This window comes from Austrofundulus limnaeus, unplaced genomic scaffold (genome assembly GCF_001266775.1).
Source record: "Austrofundulus limnaeus strain Quisiro unplaced genomic scaffold, Austrofundulus_limnaeus-1.0 Scaffold2112, whole genome shotgun sequence".
Lineage (NCBI taxonomy): Eukaryota > Metazoa > Chordata > Actinopteri > Cyprinodontiformes > Rivulidae > Austrofundulus > Austrofundulus limnaeus.
This window is the reverse complement of record NW_013954514.1, coordinates 1-21,454: the sequence shown is the minus strand read 5'-3', so window position 1 is coordinate 21,454 and position 21,454 is coordinate 1. Positions and strand designations below refer to the sequence as shown.

Genomic DNA, 21,454 nt, shown 5'->3' with positions numbered 1-21,454 from the left:
CAGTTTCCTGTGCCATGTTTACCTCAGTCAGCTTCTTAGTATTTTTCCAGCCTGCCACACTCACCTGTCCTCAGTTGTAATCATCTAGCTGTTTCCTACTTCAACTCAGCCCTGCTTGTATTTGAGGATCTTCTCTTCATCACTTCAGCATCTGACCATTGCTTACATATTTGTTTTCACCTCGTACTCGTAGTTTTTTATTTTGTTAGCTTGTCACCACGTTGGCTTTTTTCTTTATAAAAGTCTTTTTAATTACTTTAAGTTTGGTCTGCCTGCCTGCCTGCATTTTGGGTTCTCCTCACCACCAAGCCGTAACAATAAAGTCTAAAAAACAAGAATGGAAGTCAATGGAAGGTCCCCACAGGGTTCAAAAACAAACGTGTGTGTGTGTGTATGTGTACACAGCGTGTGACACATACACACGTGTGTGACACACTTATTAAATGTAGTAATGAAAAAACACACATCAGCTTCAGTGTAGACTACCCTTCATGTGACATCCACACATGGATGTCACAGCATGTTAAGCTGTAAACAGATTTTAGCAACCTGGAGCACATGCTTTTTCTGTCACGACTAGGTGGTGAGGAGAACCCAAAATGCAGGCAGGCAGGCAGACCAAACTTAAAGTAATTAAAAAGACTTTTATAAAGAAAAAAGCCAACGTGGTGACAAGCTAACAAAATAAAAAACTACGAGTACGAGGTGAAAACAAACATGGGTAAGCAATGGTTGGACACTGAAGTGATGAAGAGAAGATCCTTAAATACAAACAGGGCTGAGTGGAAGTAGGAAACAGCTCGGTGATTACAACTGAGGACAGGTGAGTGTGGCAGGCTGGAAAAATACTAAGAAGCTGACTGAGGTAAACATGGCACAGGAAACTGAAAACAGGAAATGAGAAAATAAGACAATACCAAACAATGAAAAACAATCGGAAAAATATTACCAAAAATTACCAAAACACAAGAATCATAACATTTATAGCCTAACCCTGACCATATACCCTAAAATTAACCTCACAGGTACCTACCTGACCCTAAAACTAACCTAAACTTGGGTCCTAAACCTAACCCCACACCCGTAATTGACCCGTGGGGACCAAGCCCACGATTCACTTCGGTCCCAACAAAGGCTGCTTTTTTTGGAGGGGAAAATTGTCCACATGTTGAAGGAAAAACCCATACACACACACACACACACACACACACACACACACGCACACATACACAAAATATCTCTCTATCCTTGTGGGAGCTTTCCATTGACTTTCATTCTTCTTTTTTTTTTGGAAATTTTATATTCTAACCCTGACCAGTTACTCTAAAATTAACCTCACAGGTACCTACCTGACCCTAAAACAAACCGAAACTCAATTCACACCTTGGTCCTAAACCTAACTCCCCCCACCCCACCCACCCAAAATCAGCGTCCGATGGGGACCGGGCTTTGGTCAGGGAGCATCTGGACCCCACGAGGCTGTACTTTCCTGAAAAATCATCCCCACCAAGTAGCAGAAACAAGGGCACACACACACACACAAATCTCCACCAGTATTTATTACAAGCTACTGGCCTCATCACTGCTGCATCACTGGACCTCGTATGTCCTAATTAAAACTCACTACATTGACCAGACATGTGGAAAAAAGGGAGGTAAGCAGCTGCTTGAGCTGATAGATTTGCAACATATTACTGAATCTGTGCAAAGAAACCTGATTGATATTAGCCCACCATATTAGAACACATGTAATAAAACAGACTGTTTTTATAAATGGTATTAGTTTAAAATACAGCCAGCCAAACCAGACACATATAGAATGTTGTCTCATAAACCAGACACAGATTTCGGGAGTTTGAGAGTAAATCTACATTGAATGTGAGTGAAATTTCTTCCTGCTGACAGGTTTTCCCTTTTTCGTCAAGAAGAGCAGGATTTTTGTGCTCAGTAGCCCATGGACAAGCTTGTTAAAAAATGGTTATTTTTGCAAAGCCTGCCATTCTGTCACTCAGCTGTCCTCTATTTTTTTGCAATGAAAAAACAGTGTGCATGCTCAGAATGTGAATGCACAGAAAATGTATTCTATTCTTGTTTTTTTTTCTGTCTATCCTGCTCACTCATCAACTCTTTTGGTGTCAAAAGATGTCTGACAAGTTGACTGTACGTGTGTTGTTACTTTTTTGCAAGCTAATAGTTAACGATAAATAGAAATTGTTGTAATATGTCATTTTTATGTACAAGTTTTTTTAGATGTGATTTAACTATAGAGACATACTGTAGTATTAAAAACACACAAGTATGTGACAAAAGCTGGTTATATCAGTACTTTTTATTAAAAAAAAACAAGAGCTAACAGATTACAAAGGCTCTGATAAAAGATAACACAATTCAGTGCCCCTAATTCTGTTTACTTTTTTTAATTTTTTATTGGAAACCAAGTGTACGCTTTGAAAAAAAAAATCATGCCATGTGTTTCTGCATATGCACTTTCACTTTAGGCAAAGCTAATTTTTGTGTTTTTTTATGTAATGAGAATAAAAAGTAGTGGAGTTTTAGTCTTCATCTAACTGATATTAAACTGCTTAACAGTTTAATTAATATACAATACACTCACTGACACACAAAACAAGCACCCAAATTGAGTGGTGGACATGAAACAGTTGGAAAATCAAGTGGCTGTGAAGCGATACAGATATAAACAGACATAAAGTTCATCCCACTTCGGTACTGTGTAGCACCTCCTGGACATGGCTTCAAGAGCCAATTCGATACATCTGTTGTGTCCACTCCTGAAGTAATTTGGCTCACAGCTGTTGGATCTACACATTGAGATCAAGCAGATCAGCACTGGGTTGAAGTTGACATCCATTCACACAGGGACAACTGGATAAACTGGACCTTAACAAGGCTTATGTAGCCCATGAACTCTTGTTGTGTAAGGATGGATGTTTACCTGTAAAACTTCACCAGGGTGCTGTCTAGGTGGAGTAAGACTTGTGGACACAGATGTCAGAGATCTGTGTCTCACGGTTCCACAGGTCCCTGCCAGAGGTCATCTACAGTCAGACCACTCACCACACCATGTGAGATGATAATACCTCAGCAAGTATGTTTTAGGCTATGTTCAGAACTTGGCTGCCATCTTGAAAGCCACCATACTGGATCAAGGGCAAGTTTTTCCAATGAGAAGTGGTCATTTAGCATCAACAAGGACCATATTTGTCTCAGAAATTGATTACTCCAATCAAATTTGCAATATTTCTGTTGGTTCAAAAATTATCAACACAGAAATAACTGGGAATACTGTCTGTGATGCACAGCTGTGTATTTGACGTGTTCATTGTGCGGTCCCTGGTGTTGAGCTTGTGTCAGTTCCCTCTTCATTTACCTGTGATGAACAACACAAGTTTTGAATTTTCTGTGTTGAAAACTTCTGAACCACAAGAGATATTGCACTTGATTGCAGCAATCCATTTCTGATATGATGTCTGGTCTTCTTTGAGCTTCATGACGCCCTTCCCATTGAAAAGATTTCCCCTTGATTGAATATGGCAGCTTTCAAGATGGCAGCCGTGTTCTTGATTTAACTTAAAAGATAGGTCCCTTCACCCATGACCTGCTGTATTCAGATATTTCATTTTCCCTTTCATTTCTGAAATAAAAGGATGTGCAGAGGTTTTTCACTCAGGTACAGCAGCACTCCAAACTCAGCCAATTCTGCCTGCACATCTCAGAACTCGTAGTTCAGCTGATGTCCTCAAGACATGGTGCAATACGACATGGGATGTTGTAAAGAATCTAGTACCTGTGTCCAGATTAAAGGCCCAGATCGCATAGAGTTCTCTAATAATTGGAACACAAACTAATTGTCTTATTTTAGTGTGGTCTGTCTTGAGTTGCCAGAATATTCACATTTGGATGTCCTTACGTACCCATTGGTTCCAACGTCAGACCACTGTAACATCTGTACAGCTCACATGCCAGTCAATACCATGATGTCTCATTCAATTCTACAGTTTAACACTTATAAGTACTCAATGAAATAATGGTAATGCTGTCTAATCCCTGCATAAAACATCATCTATAGCTATACTGAGCCTCACTGGAGTTTTGACGGACTAAACAGGACTTTTCTTTCTGGGTGCCTTTTTTTCCAGTAACTGTATTTTCTGAATATATTCTGTATTTATTTAGTGTTATAGTGTTCTACTTTCTCTTTTCAACTCTATGTCTAAAACATTTACCCTTTGCCAATGTGTGTTTTTCCTCTTTCAAGATGTATTTCAACGCCAGCATCAACAGCACAACTAAGCTGCTGAAGCCCCTGCTGGTGTTTGCTTTCTGCATGGCGGCAGGCCTCGCTGGCCTGACTCAGATAACGCAGCACCGCAGTCACCCAATAGATGTCTACGTGGGATATCTCATAGGAGCTGGCATTGGTGTCTATCTGGTTAGTACATGACAAGCATGGAGACATACAATTTAAGGGCCCAGCGTACTCGATCTGAAGCCAAGCAGTTGATTTTCGGTCATGTGGTTGTTAAGACGTATATTTTTGAGCACCTTTCGTAGCGCAGGAGACACACGGCACAGAGTTACAGGGAAACCCTACCGCCGCTGTGCACGTCGCAGCAGGGCGTTTCCTCCCATTGGACTCCACACTCTGTCCCTGCATCTGCCATTTGGCCTCATTTCTGTCATGATCCCCACACATTTCAGTAGCAAGAGTCCTCTGAGCACAATATCACCATCTGTGAGTTTTTGGCCATTTGACTATCTATATAAATGTCTGGAAGAGTCAAATAGATAGACAACTGCTCTCACATAGCTTCTGGAAGCAGAATTGTAGCAAAATGCTACCATTGTTGCATGAGTGCTTTTTCACAGGAACAAACACAAATTTCTGACCAGTCACACAATACTGAAATAAAAATAATTACCCCTTTTATGGTGGATTACAAAACTGTGAATTAGTTTTGCAATTGATCCCTCGCTTTTGTCTCGTGAAACGACTTCCAGCCTGTGTTTGTTTTCATTTAGAATTTTGTTTTATCCCCAGAGAATTCCAAACCAGCATGGTGGGAATGACAGCATCCTTTTAAACACACGTTTTAAATAGCACCATTGAGTCGTCTTGCTGATGCCAAATTGTTTTATTGTATTTGTTTTAACAACGTTTCCCCCCACCACCTCTCCTCCCTGTGTGGCTCCATATTTTTCTCTCTCAGCAGGTTATTTTTTTTATTTTTGACACTCTATATATAGCTTTTTCTATTACAAAGTGAAGAGAGGGGACGAATAATCCGATAAGAATTTTCAGAACAATTTCACACTTCGTTTTAAGAAAACTTGTCGCTACCATTTTCCACGCTTCTCCTTGCTTTTTATTCTGGAGTCTCTCACTTCGTTTTAAAAGGAGGACCATTTTCCTGCTGTCATTAAAGGATGAAGATGTGGGAAAATAGTGATTCATGCCGGCCTCGGGCGTAATTCGGAGGAGAGGAGAGGCCTATTCATGCCCACTAATAGAAAAAAAAAATCCTTTTTTTCCTCCTGAAGATTAAAGACAAGACTCTTTCATGGTCCAGTCTGTATTTAACACTTTAGGTGTTTGTGTCTCATCATTTATCTCCACTTCCCATGTGTCTCTTTCCTCTGTTAGGCTGTGTATGCTGTGGGAAACTTCAAAGCGTCAGAGGAAGATGATCCGTCTTTGCAGAGACTGGCTTCAGTTCAGCAGAAGGAGGGCCTGAGAGTTTTGAGCCAGCGCAGCCATGACTCCCTGTACAGGAAGACTCCCAGGGTGTCTGAGAGCAGGGAGGAGCTGGGGGCTGGGATGGGGGCCGGAGCACGCAGTAAGGTGAGAAGGGAGAAGGCCTCCTTGGCTTCCTTGAAACGGGCCAGCGCTGATGTGGAGCTCCTGGCAACCCGGGGTCCCATGGGCAAAGAGACCATGGTAACCTTCAGCAACACTTTGCCCCGAGTGGCAAACGGAAACAGCCCCATCTCTCCGTCCGATGAGCCCATCACCACGCAGCGTCACATGACCTTCCACGTGCCCTTCGACCCTCAGAGGTCTCGACAACTGGTGTCAGAGTGGAAGCAGCGCTCCCTGGAGCTCCGCAGCCAGAGCTCCAGGGACGAAGACGAGGGAGTCGGCGAAACCGACCAAGGGGTGGAGGGGGCAGCAGCTGCGGGGGACGGAGAAAACAAGGGGATGCCTTCATCTCTGTATCCCACCGTGCAGGCCAGCAACAGCGCGGCCACACCGGCTATGGCCCGGATGGCCGTGGCACCCCCTTTAGTTCACATCCCAGAAGAAGCCTCGCGGCCACCACCTGTCTCCCCGAAGAGCGCCAAGACGAGGGCCAAGTGGTTGTCACTCACAGAGGGGGCAGGAGTGAAGGAGCAGAAAGAACAGGGGGAAAGACCAGGACCCATTGCAGTGTCAACCCCTCGTGTACCCAACACACTGCCCAGCCAGCCCCCCAGCCAACAAAGAGTCACTCAGGTGAGGCAGAGATCAGACAAGAGATATTTGTGAAAAAAAAATTACATTATGGTACTTTGTTAGTGGGCAGCTGTGAGTCCTCCTCATTGCAAGATAACTTAGTTTAACTTTGGCATTACCTGTTGGACTCACCCTTTATTATGACCCCCGTAAGCAGGAGTCGTATTGTTTTCGTAATTTTTTTTCCTCCGGAGATTTTTGGTCAACCGTAGCACAAAAACAGCTGCACCAATCATCATGAAATTTGGCAGGACTGTAGATGAGTCTGACCTACACTGCACCAGCCAATGGTTTTATGATAGACCTCATAATTGAGGAGGGGGCTCCTTTCAAATAGGGTTGTCAGGACATGCAAAAATGCTTAGAACTCAAAAACTGTTCAACATAGGAGCTTCATATTTCTTTTGTTTAGCTCTGATGAAGCTCTATCCACCAGGCCCACCAATCAGTGCCCCCCACCCCCCGGACCCCCAGTTTTTCTGAAAAAGGGGTATCTGGACATACAAAAATGGTTATAGCTCAAAAACTATTAAACATAAGAGCTTCATATTTTCTTTGGTTGTTTACCTCTAAGGAGGGGCTATCCATCAGGTAAACCAATGCCCCCCCCCCCCCGCCACTACAATTTTAGGATGCACCTAGTTGCATGACATTTATTAGGAATAAAGACTTCTGAGTTCTGGTGCATTTGTGTGTGCGGGGGTCATTATGTTACCGCTATGCAGTATCTAGTTTGTTGTCAAAATGTCTCTTGAACAACTCAACGCAATTTAAAGTAAAGTCTAAAAAAATGAACATTGAAAGTAAACCAACAACTGGGTGACCAAACAAAATTTTACCTGCTGCTAACAGAAAAAGGTCAATATTGATTTAGCCCCTTTCTTTGTGTGTTTGCAAGTGTGTATGTTTGTTTCTTTGTCTGTTAGCAAAAAATCAGAATGCCTTTATTCGTCATTGTACAGAGCACAACCAAATTTGTTTTGGTATAGCCCATCCAAGACAAAACAAAATATGCAGGGGGGGGCAGGGGGACATGTACCTGAGGCTGCAGCCGTTGAAAATATCTCATGAACCAATGGATGGATTTGAATGAAACTCTAGAAAATTGTTAGTATTACAACTTTGTAGGCAACCTAATTCAAGATGGCCACCAAGGCTTATTGTATTTCACAAACTCAAAAATGGCTATAACTTTCCATTTACAGATAGTGAGTTGAAGTTTTGTGTTGTAATAGATGTTTTCACAAAACATACGTAATATCTCACATGACACCAATACTGCAGGACACGTTATTTTCTAAATTAGATCAAATGACTGTAATTACATCATTTTTTTATCATCTTGCATCTTAGTTTTAATGGTGACAGGTGATATGTATTCATTCCAGGATTGCTAGGCTTTTAATTATTAAAAGAAATGCATCCACATTGAAACATGTTGCTTGGACAGAAGAGCTTTATCAGCTGCCAAATGCAGTGTCTGTTTCTCAGTTACAGTGTGACTTCTGCTGTCAGAAATCAAAATACTGAATGAAGAACTCGTTCTGATTAATTTTTAATAAACTGAACTCAGATTAGTGTTCAAACAGAATTAAATTTTAATTAAACGATATGTTGGACATGTTGACAGTATCTGTTACAGTTTCCTGATGCTGTTTGTATAATAAGCTGATGTCAGCAGTAATTTTATAGATGCATTCTGATGAGATAATGTATCCCTGCAGGTCATAGCCATGTCAAAGCAGCCGGGTCACGGACCTTCGTCCACTAAGACGTCAGAAGGTGGCTCCTCCTCCGGCGGTGGCTCCACCTGCTCCGAGTCACCGTATTACCGCATCCCATCAGATCGAGACAGCTGCACAGGAAGCAACCCGGGGAGCGTCTCCGGCAGCGGGAGCATCGTCACCATCGACGCTCACGCCCCTCACCATCCGGTGGTGCGCGTGTCGGCCAGCAACGGCAAGCCGTGGGAGTGGAGGAACACCATCAGCGGCAACATGATGGCCTCCGACGCGGCGGCGGGCGACAAGCACCGAGTGGCGCTGCAGCGGCAGGACAATGTCAGCCACTACAGGGACTACCGGACGCTCCCGGTGAAAACAGACTCGCTCTGCTCGTCCATGACCAGCGAGGGTCCCGACGTGGGGCCGGAGCTGCCTCCCCCGCCCCTCCCCACCGCCTCCTCCCCTCTGCCTCCTCCGCCTCATCTGTCGTCGTCTCCTCTTCCTCCACCGCCGCCACCCCAGCCCTCCTCCCCCTTGCCTCCACCTCATTCTGCCTCCTCCCACATGCCTCCGCCTCCCCCCTTGGCACCGCCCTCCCAAATGCCCCCACCTCCTCACCCCTCATCCTCCCATATGTCCCTACCTCCTCACCCGTCCTCTTCCCCGCTGCCGCCGCCTCCTCATCCCTGCACCTCCTCCATGCCTCCGCCCCCTCACCCGTCCTGCTCCGGGATGCTCCCCCCTCCTCCGCACCCCGACCTGCTGATCGACGGCTACGGTCAGGCGCTGTCGCGCTCCTCCACCCTGCCTCGCCGGCCCTCCGTGTCCGCCCGCAGCCACGCCGAGCAGGAGCACTACTACAAGGCCCTGCAGAACGAGAGGATGTTATAGTAAAGCTGAAAGACAACGTTATAAAATGGAACAAAAAAAGAAAAAAAACAAACAAACCAGAGGAAACAGCTGAACAAAGTCATGACAGGTGAAAAGAGATGAGTTTTGAAGAAGAAGAAAAATGACAAGAAGGTTTAAAGCTGTTGAAGAGGCTGAGGACCTTTGGGAGGCCTGTCAGCTTACCCACTCAGCAGGGAATCTGGTTTTTGTTGCCTTTTTCTTCCTTGCGCGCACACACACACACACACACACACACACACACACACACACACACACACACACACACAAACACACACACTGCCAAAACACCTGCCGTGACTGGAGACAGAATCAACAAGACAAGAAAGGGGAATGAAAAATAAAAACACCATGATTCACCTCTGGTTTTTAGCAACCTCTGAGAATGAAAAAAAAACTGCATTTAAAGGAGGATATCACAATAAAACTGTCTGCTACATCGAGTGTCCTTGGAGAGAAAGGATAGCAGTGAGAAAACAACTACAGGCAATACTAACTCATCTAAAACCAGCTATCACACACTGAGAACGTCATCATTTGTCCAGCTGAAGCACTCTTGTGTAAAGAGAGCTAAAACGTAAAGTCAAAAAGACATTTATAGGAATAGTGGGAACCTTTTCGAAGTGATGTTCTGACAAATACATATGAGTAGTTAGTACCATATCAGCTGTATTATTAATCATAGAGCACATGAAGAAAGAGGCAGAAGTCTTTGTCCAGGCTAAGCTAATGGCTAGCCAAACTTCTTTTGCTGATCAGGCCTATAAAACAACTCCTTCTCCAAAACAACTGACCAGTGTCGATAAAATGCTACATTAGCTAGCTTTAAATTGTCGCTGTTTTCTCAATCAAACAGTGTTTGTGTTTGCACCAGCCTCTTAAAATCTGCTTTATACTTCAACAAGATGTGAGACAGTGGCTGTATCCAAAACCACAGGCCGGGTCCTCCAGAGGACCCAGACTACCCGGTCGCGGCGGGCCGAGTCCTTGGTAGACCGGGAAGACCGGAAAAAAAGAGGCTGTGAATTTGGACAGTCTAGCCTCCCCTCCACCCCGGCGTACGTCATGTCACCTAGCAACTGTGACGACGCTAAACAAGCAAACTTAAATCAAAATTAGAAAAATATCAATACATTAGAATTATTAATATCGCAAAACTATAAAATTAACTTAAAGGTAACATTTGAAGAACTAATTGACCCACTGTAGGTGCATGTTTATTTCGCATTTTTTAATGACAAAAATAATATTTAAAAACATGTTTATACAAATGATAAAAGTATTAGAATTACAACTGCTAATTTTTAAAAAAATTTTATATCACCATATTTTTATTTAAAATGTATTCTTTTCTCTCGCTTTGTCCGCCATTACTAGCTTAAAAAAATCTCTGGTCGGGCCGCAATGCATTATGGGATATGCTGGGCCGGGAAGGATCCATCAGACCTGTCCTTCGATTTGGGCCAAAGGAAGGACGTATTTGTCGGCCGCATCGGAGGAGTCTTTGGTTTTGGACGTCCTTCGTCGCGGAGCTGTGACGTATGCGGCCGACGAATTCGGCCTTTGGAGGACCCGGCCCACCGTTTTGGACACAGACAGTGGATCAGGGATTACGTCATTTTGGACGTCTTTGTTTTACTGAGTGTTTATAGTCATGTGGAAGTTGCGGAGGATAAATCATCTTGATTCCTCCCTCTGCCCTCACAGTCCATGTAGCACGTAGCTAAGCACATAAACAGCAACAGTGATAGCAGGATAGATAGTTTTTTTTTCCTTCTGTGATGTATCAGACGTTGGAAAAGAGGCTCGTGTTGCTGGAGGAGAAGCTGTATGAGGAATCGGAAAACCTGAGTTCTTTTTCTTCTTGGCTCTTTTCATATTCAATAGGATCAGATTAGCTGCACACCCATGATGTTCCAACCAATCACATGGGTGTTAAAGGGAGGTAATAAACAAAGGTTATGGAATTTTCCTTACACAAAACTGTAAGCGACTTGTAACAATGGAAGTATAATTCAGCTTTTAGACTGCTCAACAATTCAGTCTGCTGAGAGATGGGAACTGAGCAGACAAGCTGATTGGGCAGACTAGCCGCGTTTCCATTGCAAATGTGCGCAAAACTTTGTTGATATTCTGTTAATGTTGAAAAACACAGTTTTGCAACTGCGGTGTTTCCATTAAGTAAGAAATTATATTAAAGTCACGCGTGAATACGTTTGTTCTCGCGATAAGTCATTACAAACATGGCGGCAATGGATGTAAACACATGCTGCTACCACGACACTAGCGCTCATCATCAGAGGAGACGTCTTTTATCGAGGCTTTCCAGCAACAAGCCCCTACTTGGGAGCGGCTACGTATGTTGTGTTTTTGGGAAATTGTAGTCGGTGAGTTTACTACTTTATTTTACTACTTTGGTGATTTTACAACTACTTCTACTTCCTGTTGTCTTCTTCTTCTTTTTTTGTTTGTTTTTTGCCAGTAGAAACATCTGGTTGTTGATCACGTGACTCCCGTGATGTGAAAAAAGTGTTTCCATTGCAGTTTTGCAAAGTACATCAATTTCGATATGGCCAAAAAACCACCTCATCCTAGCGCAAAAACATGTCAAAAAAATGAAGTTTTTTTTCTCAAAATTGGCATGTTCCCATTAAGCAAATTTATTTTCGAAATTCTAATTTGCACATGTTCATGATCAATGGAAACTAGGGGTGTAAGAAAATATTGTTACACTGAAATATCGCGATATTTCATTTCCCGATACTGTATCGATATTCTAAAGCCCTGTATCGATTTTTTTATTAAGGTTTACAATGTCAACTTTCCTGCCAGCCGTTCATTTTTATGTTGTAGTTCAGCCTCTGACCACTAGTTGGCAGCAGTGAGCCGGCCATTTGGCTACTCTACCTCTTGAGGTAGAGGCCGTTGTTAAGTGTTGGGTGACCATATTGTAAATTAATATTAAAAACTAAAAGCAGTAAAAAATATATTTTCAAACTATTTATTGTCAAATTTAGTTTAATAATTGAAAACATGGATGAAATAAGAAATATGAAACAAATAAAATAAAACACATACAAAGCAGAACACAGCTAAATGTATCAAAAGCATGTCTCTGTAATATTAGAATTTTCTGAGACAATGAATTTTGGTTTTTCATTTTTTTCCCCTGTAAGAGGTTTTTATTTAATAGAATTTTTGGACAAAAAAATCGCAATATATCGCAATATATCGCCTTGCTTACAGTATCGCAATATATCGGGATATATCGTATCGTGACCCCTCTGTTATGATATGTATCGTATCGCCAAATTCTTGCCAATACACAGCCCTAATGGAAACGCAGCTACTGATATGGTCAATACAAACATTCGGTTGAGAAAACAACAACAAACCGAACAAAGAGTGTTTCACAAAAGTAGATGTTTAATATTAAACAATGCAATGGTTTGACTGGTTTGAATTTTTTTTTCAACTAAGTTGTTTTTTTAACCCTGAACATTTATATAATGATGATGATTATGTTTGATACTACTTATAACTATTTGACAGAACATTACTTTACAAATCCCCAGTCTATCCCTCTTGACTATTGGCTATAATTTAACCACTGTTCACAAAAGCATGTGCATTTTTACCCCACTAAACGAACAAACCAAATGTGGAGTTTTGTTCTGAGCCTATCAGTATCTGTCAGGAAGAAGCAGCTTACAAGAGGAGCGTTTCTGGGTGCTGAAGGAGGTGGGAGTCTAAGGAGGATCATGCAATGTTAGGCAAACCCTGAACAGACGTCACAGAATAGATTGCTGCTGCAAACACGAAAGGCATTAGAATGAAGAGAAAAGAGTTTCTAAAATGGAAGAGGGCAGCGAGGCCACGCGGCACACAGAGCCAGGCAGGCATGTTAAAACTGCCACAGAACAGAGCTTGTAGCTGCACTGAGAAGATTAGCAGTTGTTTATTAAACCAGGATAGCTCTCTCCTCTCACTGAGCCCTCTGGCGAGCCACGGTAGCGTTGCGGATGTCAGTGGCAAGATGCCGAGCCAATGCTGACTCTCGGCATCAGTTCCAGCATGTCGACTGGAGAAGGTGGGGGACGGATGCAGCTAACTGGCTTTACAGGACAGGAATGAATCATTTTTATGAACAGCTTTTGAGTTTTCTGGTTGTGGGAAGGAGGGAAACTGTGTTTTCATGCATTCTTGTTTTATACGAAATCATGACAGGCAATCATTTGCAAATCTGTCCATCCACTGCTTATAACTTAGTTTCAACATGGACTCCATTCAAAATCTATTGTGTAGGTGTAGGTGATAAAATGCCACTTTAACGAACCCTTTTCAAAGTGTCTCTTATGTAGTGGGAAATAAACAAAAGATGAAGGGTGTTAGTTCATTTTCAACTAAAACTGATAGAACTTATTGCTCCTTGTTTACATTAAAAGATACATCAGAATTTATTAGTTCACAGATAATGATAAAAACAAAGTTTGCAATTACAATTACAATTTCAAAGCTGATGCGGCATATTGGGCCTCATGCAAGAACATGTTCGTATTCTTATCCTAAATTTCTCTTACTTTTGTTCATATGAAGGGTTCGTACGAACATGTCACGTCAGATTCAACAAACTCTTCTATCTTCAGGAAAAGTGTGTAAATGAGCTGCGTAAATTCCACCTGTTCGTATCCAGCTGCTCGTGCACGCGAGAGGAGATTAGCATAATTACCACCTCAAAAACACCATATAAGGCTGTGTTTCCTGCCTCAGATACAAGGAAGTGTCCATTCATGAAAATGACAGTGAAAACTAAAATGAACTTTACAAGTTCAGAGATTGAAGTCCGTCTGTCAGAGATCCAGAAAAGAAAATCTGTCACTTTTTTAGCAGGTCAGCTGTGGAATAAAAAAGAGCTGCTAAAAGTATAAACAACTGTGTTAAATCATTTTCATTTATTCAGAAGACGCACCGTACCCCCCCGCGCGGTCGCAGGTGGTCTCAGATGCGGGTTTGAAATAAGCATTTTAAAATGTTTTCAAAATACTGTAAGTCTGGCACTTTGGAGAAAATCCAGGACTCGCTGGAGGGATTACGTATCCCCTCTGGCCTGGGAACGTCTCAGAGTCCCCCAGGACGAGCTGGAAAGTGTCGCTGGGGAGAGCGGGGTCTCTCTGCTGCTGCCCCCCGCGACCCGATCCCGGATAAGCCGGCCCGATGGACAATTTATATTGTTAGTCTAAATTATTACATTTAAAATTATAACTCTAATTCAAACAGAATAACCTATTGTCAACATAATTATGGAGTGTGATTTATTTTCAACTCAAAATATCTTCAAACTAAAAATAAAGTTGTTAGGGAGGAAAACCCATCTGGATAACAGCAGACTGACTGCTGGTAAAATATACGACAGGTCTGGACCACTCCTGAATTTTGTTCGTATCTGAAAAAAATCTTAGAATACGAAAACATTGGTGAATGCCACAAATTCTCCTAAATCACTTGTACGCACAACTTAAGAACAAATCTGTGCGTACGAACGGTTCTTGCATGAGGCCCAGTGTGTTTCATTTTGATGAAATTGTTCTAGTCTGTTAAATAAAGTAAGTCTCCAATAACAAATTGATAAACAAACAGGTTTAATTCAAGTCAGATTACATTCAAACCAAACCCAAACCTATTTATTTCATCCCAAATAAAAGAGCTACCATCCCTCCACCTTTCATGTCAGAGTTTCAGACTGACATCAGAAGTTATTTTCTGAAATAATGGGGGACGTAACAGTTCAATAAGTCAGCTGTCTTTTGTGGTGATTTATTATCAAAAAAAAAAAACAAGAAATAAAGAAATGATGCTATATCATGGCCACAAGCCCAACAGCCGTACCGGGCGTCTGACAAAGTTGTGGCTCCCCATAACACAACTGAGAACAATAAATGTGTTGAAGTTTGCTCTGTTAGAACCCAGAAGGAGCCAGAAAAAGTGCTCTACTATTTTATCATATAAAATAAAAAAATCTTATCTGTCAGTAGCCATTACACATTTAGATTCACAAGTATGATGTGCTCTTCTAAACTGTCGTGGTTAAAGCATGAAAATAACATCGTGCACATTTCATGCATTGTTGCAAGAATTCACATTCAAACTATGTGTTGTGATTGACTTTCGGCTACAGCCACGCCTAATTTTAGCAAAGTATCCTTAAAATTAAACTTGCTATAGCTGTATATGTGTCGCCTAAATTTGATTAGCTGCAGTGGCCATCTTGAATTGGACAGACTCCAAAAGTGAATTATTTGTAGATGTACAACCAGCAAGTCTTTCTTGAAAGTTTCATTAAAGTCTAAATGATGGTTCAATAGATATTTTGCTAACAAACAAAAAGGCTTGACTCCCAGCAGTTATTACTAAAGTTTTAGGAAAAAAATTTATGCAATGAGTAGGTTTTGGAGTATGTGTTGGAAATTATCTTCAGCTATAATAAAACCAAATTGTAGCACAAAATCTGTAAATTTAACAAAATTCTAACAATTTTTATGTTTTCCAATATCACTTGGCTGTTTCAGCCATCTTGAACTGGGTTGGCCCCAAACATCAAATACTCCTAGATTTATATTAAGTTATTATTTCCTGAAAGTTTCAGTAAAACTCATGTAGCAGCTCTTGAGATATCTTGCTAACAGATATGCAACAACGCCTTCAGGTTTTGGCCGCATAAACGTTTCACTTTCGTAAAGACGTGATTTTGCCTTTCAGTCTTTTATAATACAAATACAGAGTCACAGTTTACAATAAGTGAAGGTTTTACTTGTCCAAATGTTTCTAGTTTCTTTAGGAACTGAAAAAACAAAATGCTGCAGTGAACAGGTTTATGATTTTCTGAAAGCATTTTGTTTTTAATCCAACCAACCACATATACTACATTTGATCATAAACAATTTTGCTTAAAGTTAAAATGTAGATGGGTCATCAACAGTTATACTTATTTGGGAAAAGGGGGATTTTTATGACCATTTTTCACTAAAAAGTTATGAAAACCGTTAAATCTGGTTAGCCAGATGAACAATATTAAACTCTGAATGATAATATGTCTTGTACCTATATGAATTATACCATGTTGTATAAAGTTACCTAAATTTTCTTTGTCTCTTTTAATAACAACCTACAGACCAACCCAACCCGTTTCATATAAAAATAAAAACTGCACTGCAACAAAAAACAAGTCGGCACACAGATGAAGTTGGTGTCCACTCATGCGACATAACAGCTGCAGGAACCAGGAACTGTTTGTGTAAAGTTATTGAAGGAGGAGGCCGTGTTAAATGGAACAAGTTGTATTTCATAGAGGTGCTCCTCGTCTGAGGAGTTGATAGATAAAGTTGCTTGTCAGTTTGTGCTGCATGTGTGTACAAGTGTGTGTCTTTTTTAACTTCTGTGCTTTAAAGGGGTGGTTTGTATCTTTTGAAGCAGGTTCTGCCGAAAGTTCGTCAACAGTAAATGTCTTACCTGTGGCAGATAAGTCTTTGAACAGAGGAAACAGTCTTGAGGCTTGTCCAGGCTGGGCAGAGACCAAAATATTTTGCTGCCCTTTTTTAAACAGCTTCAAATTTCAAAAGTTGTGTTATATAAATTTTACACTAGCTTTTCTTTTCCCCAATATTCCAGCAGAAATATAATAATCCCATTGGAAGAGCTGCATTTAGCTGCTGCTACTATTCATGCTTCCAATTAATGACAGAATTCTGTATGAATTTATGGTCTGGTGACTGGTGAAGAAACTCTTCAGTCATCTTTCATGCAAGAGTTTTAGAAAAGAATAGTCATCTAATTATGAAAAACAGCTATTTTGATCAAACTTAAAAAATAACATTATGCGCAGTATCATGTAATATCTTACATTGGAGTGCGTGTTGTAAATAGCTATGTTTATGTACATAAGTGAGTGGAATAAATGGCCAATTTGAACAAAAATGGGCCGTGTAAACGCCACGATCAAAATGAATTTGTAATCCGAATGAGCTATACTACACCTCTTTTAGAAACTTTAAGAAAGCTCAAAATTATAAAACTTCTTGATGGTTGAAAGTGTAGAATCACAGAGTGCAGTAACGTCTCCACCATTATTAAAACCTGGCGCGGGTCTGTTCTCAGCACTCAGAAGACACACAATGTTTGTTTTTGTTCATCATCGAAGTAGAACTTTTTCTTCTGTGGTGTATTTAAGGAAACTTTACAACTCTGCACTTGTAAATGGTAAATGGCTTGAACTTATATAGCGCCTTATCAAATCCACTTGGACCCCAAGGCGCTTTACATTTCAGGCATTAACCACCCGCTTCAGATGTTATCATCCATTAAATGGACGTTATTAGCCGTTATAGTCCCATAGAATGGCTTCAGACTGTCAGCTGGTTAGTATGAGGCATAAAACCACTAAGGTTTTTTTATGCAATCTGGTTAATATAAGGCCTAAAGCTACTAAGGTTAATTTTATAGAAAATGACATGGGCTACGATAAAGTAGACCGGACTCTGGCAGTAGCAGATTGTTGCATTCCAACGTATATGGCACTGGTAACCCACTAGGGGGCACTGTTGGGACAGTCTGAAGCCATTCTATGGGACTGATAACCGCTAATAATGTCCATTTAATGGACTGACAACATCAGAACTGGCTGCATTCACCCATTCACATACTGATGTCAGTACTTCTGTTCTGAATAAAAGCCTGGTGCGCTCATCATGATCAGATTAATAAATTTGTGCTCATATAAAGGATTAATCTGACTACATTTCAATCCAATCAAAGAATTTTGCGCGTATAAACTATTGTCAGCTACTACAACGCCAAATCCTATTTCTGTATTAGTAAACATGGTGAAGTACAGCCATTTTCTTGTTGACTCAGGTCAAATAGATGTGGCCATGATTTTGAATTTGGTTGATAACTTCAGTTTTTAATCACACTAATCTTATGACTACTCTCTGAGACTTTCATTATAAACTCTGGTTTATGAGATATTTGGCTGATGGACTAACAGGGCTGACTCCAAGACTGTAAGCAAAGTTATCAGGAAAAATTGCTGTGCTCCTTTCTTTAAGGGTTGCCACAAACAAGTGAACTTGCAGGAAAAATTTGGTAGTGGGTTTTTTTGTTTTTGTTTGTTTTTGTTTTGGCAGACGTCCTTGATTCAACCTGGACTCGAACCTGCAGCCTCAGGATGTTGACTGCAGCACAATATAAGCTGTGCTTAAAGTATGTGATGATGCTCACCCCTTGGTCCGAATGTCGAGTTTAATACCTGTAAAATTAGTCAAACCCATTTTTGTGTTTTCTAAAGTCAGCCATCTTGAAGTAGACACTTTTAGATGTACATCCAATGATTACTTTACAAAAATTTCATTAAAATCCATTAGGGGATTCCTCAGATATTTTGCTAACAGTAGAAACAAACAGATAAGGGCAAAAGCAATATAACAGATTGATGTAAATCTGACAAGTGTAAAAGTTTCTATAATTTAGTTTTGTTCAAACTTCCAACAATATTTCGCCATTCAGGTTCAAGTTTTGGTCTCGTTCTCACTCAGACAAGCAATTTGCTCACTAGTTGGGATAAATTTAAACTCAGTTTCTCCAAAACCTGAGGTTTATTTAAATTGCTACAGGTCAGGTATTTATTGTTCATAACTTTTCCACATAAACCTGCCTGAAAGATCTGAACTATTCCTTTAAGTCTGCGTTGTTACCTTTTTAACAGATTCATTTTCTGGTGAATTTGCCCCCATTATACTGTAAAATACTTGACATTCCTTAATATTGTTAATTCTGCTGTTATCTGATATAATCCTGCAGTCCTTTTTTTACGGACTAATGTTTTTTTTTAAATGTGGTGATGTGTAACATTAATAAACTTGTTGAATAATAAAAAAGACTTTTTTAAGTGAGATTTGACTTCGTAGTGCTTGAAAAGGCCGTGTGCAAAGAGCCGAGCGGGGCCAAAAATAGAGCGAGTTTGGGGTCGATGCTGCTGCAGCGTTTACCGTCACTCTAATGAAAAGGATCTTCTTCCATTGATCCTCGGGTTCTGGGAGTTCTCGAAACGCTCCTGGTGAATGACCAGACGGATGCAGCTCCAGCATGTTTGGAGCGGAGCAGTTTGCTGCTTTCTGCGTGGGTTCGGTGTCGGGTTTCAGAAAGGAATTTTGCCAGAATGCTGGTCAATCCCAAATGACCTGCCGGCATGAAACAAACATCCTCTGAGACCTTAAAACACAAAAATACTAAAAAGAGCTTTTTTTACTGTTTATTTCCCACTTCAGTCACAACTTTAAATGTTTGCTATCGAACACGCATGAAGGCAGAAATTATGCAGATAAAAGAGGTGAGGTCATCCACTCGTTCACAAACCTCCCTGAAGACACGGGTTCGTGTCGAATGCTGCAGAGCTGGGAGCTGTGTGACGGGGCGGCGGGGCAGATGGTGTGCCGAGGCCTGAGGACAGTCAGTCTGTCCATGACTCACACTCAGCAAGCTAACAGCTCTTCCTCTCACCATCCTCTCCCCTCTCGTCTCTCATTTGTGGCCCACAAAGCGCCAGTGCACGTGTTGCAGGAGGCAAATGAAAAACCAAGCTGTGTGTGCGGCGCGCGCACGTCTGTTTTTGTGCGTCTGTGGGAGAACGGCCGAGCAGGACAAGCTGCTTACGCTCTTTTCAGGGCTGATTTACCGCTGCAGCACGGGACAAAGGCCTTTTTGTGTCCAGCCTTTGTTGTCTCACTCAGTTTGTCACCATCTTTCTGCCTCCTGCTGCCACATCCAGCTCCTTGTGGACATTTCCACACGGAGGAGGTGGATTTGGGACTCTGCAGAGTATCTTCTGTAATTTTTTGCAGCCTCTTGAAAGAGTGAGATACTGCTGTGCTTTAAAAATAATTCTAGTTTCAGACTAATTAATAAAGTGGGTCATTTTCCTTAAAAATAAGGCCCCAAATGCATCATTAAAGGATTGTCACATCCTGCTGCATTAAATATTAAATATAGTCATTCAAATGTTATTTTTGTGTCTTTCTTTCTATTTTAAAGGAATATGTCATAACTTTAGAAGTTCTATATTCTATATTGTCCTGATGCATCTCAGTAATCCAGGTAAAAAATCAAAAACAAAGCAGCCACTGCGCAAAAGAATGTCCCAACACAGACGAGCTACATCTAATGGCCAGAACTCTGCAGTTTTCACTCATTTACAGGCCAGCGGTCACTCTTTCAGAGATGNTATATATATATTGGTTATAATGAATCTGACAAATCCTGATTATAACTTTTAGCTATTTTTGTTTGCTGCACAAATAAACAAAGCACAAAAGTAAAGAAATCTGTGGTTTGGTTGATTGATTATTTAATTGGGCTCAACCCACAAATGGATTTCTCTAAAAATGAGGCATCATTTAAGAGTTTATATTTCAATGTTACTGTATAAGATATAAGCAATAATCAACTAAATACAAATTTCCTGACTTTGTGGGTTATGTTTATGTAAAATCTATAGTTACCTAACTCTTCAAGATAAATATGAAAACATGTCATCAATTTATACTTAACCCATGGAGCAGAGTCATATTGTAAACTTACAGTTGTTGAGCGGACGCCGGAGTATGACAGGGTGTCAGGGAAACTCCCTACAAGCTTTGCTTCGTAAGCATCGTCACCGTTCATGTTGGTCACAGTCACCTGCAGAGCCAAGTCCTTCTTCTCATAGTTCAGACAAAACTCAGGGATGTTGTTTTCACTGCAGAAACACAGTTTTCATTGACTTCAAACACTCTTTGTGAAAATAGAGCGGGCTTTCAGTCACAGCTTGATGCATTGTTAAAAGGTAAATATCACAAAACAGTTATTTGCTTGTCACATTAAAGTAGCGTAAAAAATAACAGCCCTGTGTAATTTGTGTTCTAATGCTGATACTCTGTGCAAAGTCATCATTGTATTGCATTAAAATGAACTAAAAGTTCCATTCATTTGCTCAGTTCTTTGGAAAACTGCAATTTTAGCCTTTCTTATCATGATCTTAAAGCAGTGGTAATATAGCATTTTTAACCTTTTATTTAACGGAGTGAACACCTCCTGGTTGCTTTGTTTGTAGTGTAGACTGTACTCCATCTTCAGGTTGCTGCGGCAAATCTTATCATCCCTGCATCCCTCCTTTACAAAGTTCACCTGCAACAAAAGGATGCATAAATAACAAAATGTGTGTGTGTGTGTGTGTGTGTGTGTGTGTGTGTGTGTGTGTGTGTGTGTGTGTGTGTGTGTGTGT

At 41.0% G+C, this 21,454-nt stretch overlaps 2 protein-coding genes and 1 long non-coding RNA gene across 3 annotated transcripts; 1 reads left to right on the top strand and 2 right to left on the bottom strand.

Moving 5' to 3' along the window:
* Positions 1–4,276: 4,276 nt before the first annotated feature.
* On the top strand, positions 4,277–9,583 carry LOC106537059 (lipid phosphate phosphatase-related protein type 3; the record flags this gene model as incomplete). The annotated part of the gene is given in 3 exon segments (XM_014034423.1): positions 4,277–4,450; positions 5,663–6,511; positions 8,236–9,583. Coding segments are annotated over 3 exon segments (1,914 nt in total), but the record flags the coding sequence as incomplete, so codon positions are not given.
* Positions 9,584–18,304: 8,721 nt separating this feature from the next.
* Positions 18,305–19,948, bottom strand: LOC106537057 (uncharacterized). Its single transcript, XR_001312601.1, has 2 exons — positions 19,552–19,948; positions 18,305–19,376 (listed from the first exon to the last, which is right to left on the bottom strand). It is a non-coding gene; the product is annotated as an uncharacterized LOC106537057 (long non-coding RNA).
* Positions 19,949–20,549: 601 nt separating this feature from the next.
* On the bottom strand, positions 20,550–21,357 carry LOC106537056 (integrin alpha-6; the record flags this gene model as incomplete). Its single annotated transcript, XM_014034421.1, is given in 3 exon segments — positions 20,550–20,570; positions 20,743–20,929; positions 21,239–21,357. Coding segments are annotated over 3 exon segments (327 nt in total), but the record flags the coding sequence as incomplete, so codon positions are not given.
* Between the last annotated feature and the right edge of the window lie 97 nt (positions 21,358–21,454).